We start from the raw sequence: 9,537 nt of genomic DNA, 5'->3' as shown, positions 1-9,537 counted from the left end.
AGAGAAATGCCAGAAGTAGAAGTTCCTGATTAACAGCCCTCACTTTATTTTTTTATATTTTAATTTTTTTATTTATGTGACAGAGCAAAGGAGCGCACAGGTAGGAGAGTGGCAGGCAGGAGGAGGAGCAGGGTTCCCACTGGGCAGGGAGCCCAAGGCAGGGCTCAATACCAGGACCCAAGGATCATGACCAGAGCTGAAGGCAGAAGCTAAAGGCAGATGCTTAACCTACTGAGCTACCCAGGTGCCCAGCAGCCCTCACTCTTGAGCACTTTGAGTAGAGTACAACTAAAGGTCCTGGCACGCAAGGAGGGAAGCAAAGGAGATGGAGCACCTCCCCTCCCCCCCAGCCCTGGAACTTGGCTGTGTAAAAGTAATGGGAGTGCATACAAATGCACATTAACTAGGGTTTAATTACAGCCTCCATTTTCCCATATGTGCAGCCTAAACCCTACGCAACTTAGAAATGATTAAACAATGGCAAATTTCTCACCTCTACAATACCCCTGAAATTAGGTTACTAATCTAGTATCAGTAGAGATTTGTATTGCAAATCTCCTTTAGCCACCTTCTCAAAGACTGAGGAGGTACCACCATCATAGCATCAGCCAACAAAGGCCAAGTCCATGAGAAGGGAGGGCAGACCACACTGGACAGCATGTGAAGTCGGCCGAACAAACATTGTAGGTCCGCAGAGCTTATGCTGAAGCTAGGAGCCGTGTCCTCACACTGCATGTCCAAAGAAAGGAAAATGGTAGTGCTGCTTCTGTTTAAATGGTCAACCCTGAAAGGGTGGCTTAGGAAGTATCAAATTAGGAATTTAGTCCACGTTGTATCTATTGTTCTTCAAAGTTCAAGGCTGAATTCTCTTGTTTTCTTCACAATATGGTTAGACGGAGATGGCAGTTCTCAAGTGTCATTTTAACAGCTATTCCAGGCCACGGCTTTTCCTGATTTGCCCACTCTTATTTGCCTTCACTGGTGTCGCTGTCACTGTCGCTATCACTGGTCAGTGAGGTTAGGTTTCCCAGGGCTTCCCTGTAAGGAAAATAAACTAGAGGGTTACACTGCATTTTAGGCGTGGGGGAGGGACGCTGCAGCTGCACTGAACTATGATGAAAAGGGAAAAGGTTCCAAGAGCCAAACTACAGGCTTCTGACGTGTATGACAAATGAAATAAATAGCTAACATGTCCTTTTTGCAAAGAAAAAAGTTAAGGAGGCAGAAGACTATAAACACTGGGTAGATGGGCAAATGGCCTGCTCTACTTCTATGACTTTCTTTTATGTTACCCATGCAGGGCTCACTTTTGTTCCTGACTGATCGCAAAGTCAGCCATCACTCTCTGGGCAAGGTCTTCACAAATAGGCAAACTGAAGGCACCCGCCAGCTTCACTATCTCAATGGCCTGGGCAGGGCTGCTGGATGCTTTTGCAATGTCCATAAACTCATTCAGCAACTTATTTCTGCAAAAGAAAGGCAAAATGTCAACATTCCCCACCTAAACCCCTGGACCCCCTCAAAGATTTATATGCAAAGTAAAATCTAACATCCTATAAAGTTAAGTCATGAAATCTTCAACAGTAGCTTTGGAGGTAAATTTTTTTTTTCTTAAAGATTTTAAAAAATTTATTCATCTGAGAGAGAGGCAGCATGAGTGGGGGGAGGGGCAGAGAAAGAAGCAAACTTCCCACTGAGGAGAAGCCATACACAGAGCTTCACCCTAAACCATGACCTGAACCAAACGCAGACACTTAACCTGAGCCACCCAGGTGCTGCCATGAAGACTAAAGGGTCAAAGAGAGAATGAACATTGGTTCAGTATGCCTTCATGAAGGATCTGTTCAGTGTATTGCCAGTGTGTTGCAATCAACAAGCACAGATTAAAAACACTGCTGTAGAAGAACTGTCCATTTGCTTCAGCAGAAGGATGCTCAATTACTGAATGAGATATGTAAAGAAATTCCAATCAACCCAAGGTAACAGCTAAGACCATCAACTAATTCCAACATGTAGCCAGGGAAGCCTGTTAACTTCAACTTACCCAGGGATCTTATTATGCTTCTTGAAAAGCCCCAACATTTTCCTGTTCAACACGAGATAACGAGAAAGATTACTAACAGCACAGAAGGTAAGCAGATGATCATAGCTGCTCTCCTGCTGTAAGTTCCTGAAGACAGCAGCTGTGAGCTGACTGGCTCCCAACCCTGTTTACATCCAAATCACCTTGGGTGCTTCAACTCCCTCCTCCCAGACTTCACATAGGTGCATTTCCCAGGCAAGTGTGATGCGTTGCCAGTGTTGAGATTTACTGGGGGTTACATCCTCTTTTAGAGAGGGATGCAACAGAGTGTGATCTCTATCCTCTTACTATCCCAGAACGAGAGCAGTGTCCTAGAGATACGCGGTTTAGAGCAGGCTCAGATTGAGGCATCAGTCTCATGTAAGTGCTCACCGGCGTCCTGCCACATGCAAGACAAAGGCGAAACACGTACATTCAGCTCCCATGATTCAGCTGAGGTCCGTACCCCTGCGCCAATCATCACAGCCTGACTCCTAACACGTGTGTGTCAACCCGTTCACAAATTCGAGCATCAAAGGTTGGTCACTAGCAGTGTAGCAGGTCGTGTGTGTGATTTCATACTCCTAAGACCAGGTGAGGCAGCAAAGCCTTCATTTACCAGCCTTTTGACATTTTGGGCTGAAAACTCTGTTCAAGTCACTTTCTTATGTTGAGAAGTCCATAAACAAGTACCCCACTTACTGAACAAAATCACCTAATGAGGACTACTCCTACAAAGTATTCTTTTCTTGACTTCTCTGCTTTTGGAAAAAGGAATGCATGTGAAGTGTCCATTCACAAACACTAAGACTTAGTATGTGAGGGAAGTGCTGATGAAAACACCTAACTGGTAGGCACACAGTGACACAAACCAAAGATGGTTCTAGTCAAGTTTGTAAATGTCAGTTTCTAGAAGTCCCAAGTGTACAGGCTGCATTTTAAGCATTAAGTGTAATACGTGGATAAGCCAAATGCCCAAGACATTTTCAAAAGTAAGATTCTCTCATTATTCTATTAAGTGGACAGACAAGAGACTACTTGCCCATGGATACAGAAAACAAGAGAGCAATAGAGAATTAGCCCATCAAAGTGTGTCCTCTCTTAAATACAATGTTTATATACTCTGCTGGTCTTCCAAAAGTTTCCTTTTCAGTCAGTATTTGCAATCCCAGAAAAAACTCATTTTTCTGATTACACGTCATACAGTGACCAGGGAAGATGTTCTCTGAGATCCAGATACAAATACTGCTACTATAAACTTGAGGTTTTGCACTCACCAGGCTTCCTGGGTTCTCCCAGCCCTTAAAAAGAGGACAGCGATATAGTTCAGAGAGTTGGCTGGCCACTCAGGAGCAGTCTGTCTGCCATCCTGGCTCTCGTAAGTGGATTTGATATCTGCAGCACAGTCAGCAAACGCCACCTGAAGCTGAGAGGCTCAGAGTCAGCAGAACTGCCTAGCTGGTCTGAGGAGAGTTTAAGTTGAGGAGATTCCACAGATGTGACATTTTTGAGCTATGCATTTTACCATCTGAACCCATCACAGGTATAGTACACGAAAGATTTAAAAAAAAAAAAAAAAAAGCACCCCGCTCTGCTCTGGGGTAGATAATTTGCAAGTTGGCCACATCCTTCAAATACGTTATGGGTTTTCTCTTTAGATGGGAATTTTTTTCAAAAAGCTACTACTGTCAAGACAGAAAGCAACTTGTTTTGGACTTCAAAAATAGGATTCTGCTAATGGCTGGGTGTTCAGACACAGAATTTAAATCTGGGTTTAGATGGCAAAATTCTCTGTAATGTTTCCCTAAATGAAACCAAGGAAATTACCGTTACAAAGTCCACAGTATTAGAGAACATACTGGCTAGTACCCTTCTAATCACTGTAACATAACCTGACTCTGGATACAACCCTACCTACCTCTGGTGGGTGCTGATCCCTTGCCATAAGCATCAGAATCTCTTCTTTCAGGTCATTGCGAAAAGTGTGACCATATTCTTTACTATCTTGAAACAGAAAAAACACAGGGATGATTACAGTCATGTAAAACCAAAATTCTTCAGCTGACCTTTGTCCACCGTCACAGTTTCTGGGCTGGTCAAAGTCAGGTGCTGACACTATTTATTCTAGGACTCCAGGCAATCAGCAGGATAATTCACGCTAAGAATGGATGAAGGAGCAATGGAAGGCAGTGACCTGCTCCCAGTCAAGGGCGAGACACAGCAGGTGTGCTACTCTGGAGCAGCTACCAGCTCCATGTGGCAAGACATGGTTTTACAGCACTTGGTGATTGTCAACGATCTTTAATGTAACAATCATTAGAGCAATCTTGTGAAACAGGTCAGGGCTAGAGTCTCAGTGTTCAGACATGGAAACGTACAGCCGACAGAAACTCAGGCTGCGATAGCAATCACCTTGTAGAAGACACGCAGCATCTTCTGCAGCCAGTTTATACACAGAAACCCACAATCATGCCCATTTCTTAGAAGTATTAAGTATCACTGACAGGTTAACAACTGAGTTACAAGAATGCAGCATGATACAGAGGAATCGCAAAGACTCTGCGGGTGGAGATCTGAATTCTGATTTAGGGTGTGTCACGTAATGAGCACTGATCTTCCCTTTGTCGTGTCACACAAAAACTTATTTAGGTCACTTTCAATGCATCTTTACCCATGCAACCCCACATGCAAAGTGAGCCAGCACCCATGAAGCAGACTATAATATATTCAATTTAGTGAAAAATGGAAATTTCCATCCCTAACAATGTTGGCACGTTTGTTAATCAAAATGTAGGACAATGAAGTGATGAAGTAAGATGGTGCTGAACACACAAGCTGAAACCAACCTTTCCAAATTTGAGGAATCACTTCTAGCCGGTTGGCCACATCCAATGCTTGGAGAAGATCTATCAGAGTTTGGGAACGGGGAAAGAACACCTGATTAAGAGAAATAGGGATATACGTTTAAGGTATTAGTCAGCAGCAAAGATACCCACCAGCTCATCTACAATGACAGGTTATGATCATCTTACTGAAGGTATCAGGTCCTTGTACCACTTCAAGGTGACATCAATTTGTTCCATTAGACAAAGCAAACTGAAAAACTTGGAACTGTAATGGAGAGAAAAGATAGGTTTAGTCTCAGATCCCTAACAACAGAATAATTAAATTACAGCACAGCTATATGATGTTACACAGAATTTAAAATCAACTTAGAAGTTACAAACAGTGTCAAATTGCATAGGCCAATGCTTGACCCAGAAGGTGCTAACCATGCTGTCTGGACTTCCTAATTAACATCTTCTTACCCACAGCTGGCCGTTCATGACTGCCTCAACATGTTCTCAGCTCACTGTGAGCAGACCGTGAATATCCATTCATTTTAAAAGCACGCAATGTGAAGCAAGGATATAGACACACAGAAGACAATCATTACATGCCTATTAACAGAATGCCTCCTTAAGTGCTTGTTTGTTTTTATCTACCTGAAGTCAAACTAATTTAAGGAGCCTCTTTGGGCTTTATCTCTGTACCTTCCTTTTTAAAAACAAGAGGCTGGGGTGCCTGGGTGGCTCAGTGGGTTAAGCGTCATCCTTCAGCTTGGGTCATGATCTTAGGGTCCTCGGATTGAGCCCTGCATCAGGCTCCCTGCTCAGCCAGGAGTCTGCTTTTCCCTCTTCCCCTGCCCCTTCTCTAATAAATAACATCTTTAAATAAAATTAAAAAAAAAGAAAAATAAAAAGGCTGAAATTGGGGCGCCTGGGTGGCTCAGTGTGTTAGGCCGCTGCCTTCGGCTCGGGTCATGATCTCAGGGTCCTGGGATCGAGTCCCGCATCGGGCTCTCTGCTCGGCAGGGAGCCTGCTTCCTTCTCTCTCTCTCTCTCTCTCTCCCTGCCTCTCTGTCTACTTGTGATCTCTCTCTGTCAAATAAATAAATAAAATCTTTAAAAAAAAAAAAAAAGGCTGAAATTGTTAGGACCCACCCTACTATATATTCAAAAATATAAAATAGGACCTAGGAAAAGATACATAGATTTAAACTGTTACAGAGAAAAACAATCTAAAAGATATAACTATACCAGACATCTCAGTCAGGCAAATCAGTTTTACCACTGCTTGAACATCCAAGTGCTCAATTAACATGTACTGTAAGTATATGTACTTTAAGTCGGGGGCCTGCTGCCTCCAGGGATGACATAGGAAGCCTACCAACAGTCTCCCATTTGCAGAACTAATGGTTGCTTAAAGAGGCTCCAATAATGCAAAAGGATACATTTCCAACACACTTACTAATAGAAATTACGCCGATGATCTGGTCCAATGAATTTCCAGTTGTCTCCAGTGTTTAAAAGGCCATGTACTTGATAAGCAAGTTCGAGATCTCTGAGAAATGAGCACTGAAAATTTGCAAGCAGTAAGCATCACTCAGATTTACCAGCCAAACAGTGGCTCATTACATTAAAAAGAGTCACTTGTGGAAATATTCACACTGATTCAATGTATTACTAGTTGACAGCAAATGAGTTACAAGATTGGGGTGGGGGGGAGGCAAACCCCAAGTTCTGTGAAATCTAAAACAATTTTAATCTAGTGATTGTAGCTTTAGAAATCAATCCTATGAAAACACCTGGTTATGTGCATAAAAGAGAGATGGAGTGCTCATTTCAGCCTCACTATATTTGCAAAAAAAACCCCACGCAGTAACTCCAAAATACAAGAACAGTAGAAGACTCCAGTAAATTGCAGTCCCTCCCTCCTATGAAATACTATGCAATTGTCAACAAACAAAATACAGTTGAAACGGGCCTGGCTGTGTGTGTCTGAATACCTGGAGGAGAAAACCTGCAAGGGTACACACTAACCTTTTGGAAAGTAATTATCCTTAGGGAATAGGATATGCTAATCCATCCTGAAACCGCCTAAAACTTTTTCTAATTAACATAAAATGAAAAACCTAAATCCCAAAGAACCATTATCAATTTAAAAAATCACCAATAGGTAAATATGAAATACTCTGAAACCTTATCTGAGCAAAGGTGTGAAGAAAGACAACATATACAATAAACAAAGGGTAGGGATGCTATGTGAATTAGTATGAAATTTAAGAGGAAAAAAAGAAAATTTGGACCAAAGACATAAACAAAAGAGAAAGTGAAAAAAACGAGGGGAGCCCACTCACCCAGTTAAAGATAAATTTAAGTGACTAAAAGGAACAAGAAAAAAGTTAAACAAGAATCAGTACTCACAACTCTCATGGCTGACTGAAAAAACATATCTGAAAATCAAAGTTCACAAAGTCTTGGTTACCATGGATAAAATACATTTTCAAGTGAGCAGCATTAATAAATATCCTAGCAATAAAACTGTTAACGTGTAAGTTAAACCTAAAGGAATAAAAACTCTAGTAGAGGAAGCACACAGCAATGGGCCACACATATTTTGGCCTCTTCAGAATAATCACCCGTAAGACGACTAAGCTAAATCAAACCATGTCCTATCATAAGGCCTCTAATAACTGGCAATCAAGAGAGCAGGCTCTTTGTCTCACACAAGCAATTTCTGTGCCTACCGTCATCTGGGTCCCTTGGGGAAAATTTCCGTCCTGTTAATTCGTTCATAATATCATAGATTATGAGGGATGATCCTTTTGAACGGTTTTCTGCAGAACAAAAAAGCAATTAGGCTTTATAAGGAGTCCCCCCCGTTACATCCCTTTGTACCCACCCCCCACAGCGTACTGCCCGGCACACAGCCTGCAGAGCGCGTGCCTGCTGAAGGAGCAGGTGCACACACCACAGAGGGCAACTCTCCATACGATCTGGGGCAGTTCCAGCTCTTGGTCTATGTGCTCCCAGCACACTTTCCCTTCCTCCTTAGTCTGTCTGAAGCTTATCTTTCACTGAAGCGCGAGATACAAACAACCTCACCAAATCTGCATACTCAGAAAAACAAGTATTTATTTTGGCAGTAATCATTTGTGTTATGTATGATCAGGATGAAAAGGACAAGAAAAAGAGAACTGTAGAATTAATGGAATGAGGCAATCCTCTTAAAATCATGCGAACTGAGTACTAATAGGTATAAGATGCACCTACACAATTTTCCAACACATCACCTTATTCACACAATCTGTTCCCTACCTTATCAGCACACACGTGGTAATGCAGTTTTAGTGACAGTACAGATGTATTTCTACAATTTCCTCAAGCACGTTTCCATCTGCTGGCATTTCTAATCATTTTATTAGTTACATAACAATTCGCTTTATATGTATCCTTTCTTTCTTTAGGCTTTCTCCTTTGAGTAAATACCTAAAAGTCATTACTGCAGGGAACCAGTTTCCACAAATGTAAGGCAAACGGAGACTCCCACTCTGAGCCTGCCCCCATGTTCCTGAGAGTGTTACTTAGGAAGCAAAACCACAGACTTTGTTTCACAAGTGAACCAAAGTGGTATGTAATGGTAGAAGAGAAAGGCAACAGGCTTTAGGGTCAGAAACACTAGATTCACTGTAACGTCATCAAGGTTGAGTAAAATTTTAGAAGATATAATTATTGTGGACACTGTTCATCTGTTTCCAAGATAAAATCTGTTACCTCTTCCCCCCACCACCACCCTAAAAGAATCTTCCATAGGTGAGGATGTGGATTTTGTAAAATTAGCCCACCAAAACAGAGACAATCAATTTCTTTTCTTTTATATGTGTAAAGTCTGAAGGACTGGAACAGTCATTTCTGAAGGGGTTCTTTCTCACACTGGGGCAAATGGCTAAGAACTGACAGACTAGGAGTGCTTACTGCATGCCTTTCAAGCACGAGCCAAGAGTTCATTTCATCATCACAGCCCTGCGGTATTTACTCAGGTAAGGTATCCAGTCCCTTTTGGCAAAGCTGATAAATCACAGGTGAAATTTGAACTCAGATGTGCCTTGCTCCGAAGTCCATTCAACAGAGCACAGCTTCTACAGGAACTGGGGGCCTAAAGCAGGTGACAAACGGAGCCAAAAGGTTCTCCTACAAGACTTCAGAATAAGGTCAAGGTTACTGTGGAGCAGTATTATCCAACAACTTCCTGTACAAATAGAAATGTTCTATTCCTGCATCACTGAATACAGTAGCTAGGAGCCACATGTGGCTACGCAGCACTAAAGCAATGAAGAAATTTTAAATGTCGTTTAATTTTAATTAAATAGGCATGTGCGCCTAATGGCTATTTTACTGGAAAGCACAGCTCTGGAGAGTCAAAAGAACTCCAGACTAATGTACCTTCTGACCATTTCTTTGTTTTTAAAAGATTTCATTTATTTATTTGACAGAGAGAGAGCTTGTAAGAATGGTGGGGAGGGGCAGAGGCAGAGAGAGAAGCAGACTCCCTGCTGAGCAGGGAGTCCGATGTGGGGCTCAATCCTATGACCCTGGGATCATCCTGAGCTGAAGGAAGACGCTTAACCGACTGAGCCACCCAGGTGTCCCACC

General features: G+C 42.3%; 1 protein-coding gene across 1 annotated transcript in view; it reads right to left on the bottom strand.

Moving 5' to 3' along the window:
* Positions 1-206: 206 nt before the first annotated feature.
* Positions 207-9,537, bottom strand: part of LOC111147987 (pentatricopeptide repeat domain 3) — a 32,720-nt gene continuing 23,389 nt past the window's right edge. Inside the window, exons 15-24 of the mRNA XM_022504325.1 lie at positions 7,632-7,721; positions 7,309-7,337; positions 6,353-6,459; positions 5,095-5,173; positions 4,909-4,999; positions 3,981-4,066; positions 3,340-3,488; positions 2,045-2,086; positions 1,308-1,466; positions 207-1,038 (exon numbers count right to left, since the gene is read on the bottom strand). Of these exons, the coding sequence (XP_022360033.1) occupies positions 966-1,038; positions 1,308-1,466; positions 2,045-2,086; positions 3,340-3,488; positions 3,981-4,066; positions 4,909-4,999; positions 5,095-5,173; positions 6,353-6,459; positions 7,309-7,337; positions 7,632-7,721 (905 nt within the window). The 3' untranslated portion in view covers positions 207-965. The remainder of the gene's footprint in view (positions 1,039-1,307; positions 1,467-2,044; positions 2,087-3,339; positions 3,489-3,980; positions 4,067-4,908; positions 5,000-5,094; positions 5,174-6,352; positions 6,460-7,308; positions 7,338-7,631; positions 7,722-9,537) is intronic.

Source organism: Enhydra lutris, unplaced genomic scaffold (genome assembly GCF_002288905.1).
Source record: "Enhydra lutris kenyoni isolate GAN:26980312 unplaced genomic scaffold, ASM228890v2 scaffoldscaffold18, whole genome shotgun sequence".
NCBI classification, from domain to species: domain Eukaryota; kingdom Metazoa; phylum Chordata; class Mammalia; order Carnivora; family Mustelidae; genus Enhydra; species Enhydra lutris.
The sequence above is the reverse complement of the archived record's forward strand: the minus strand, read 5'-3'. Positions and strand labels throughout refer to the sequence as shown.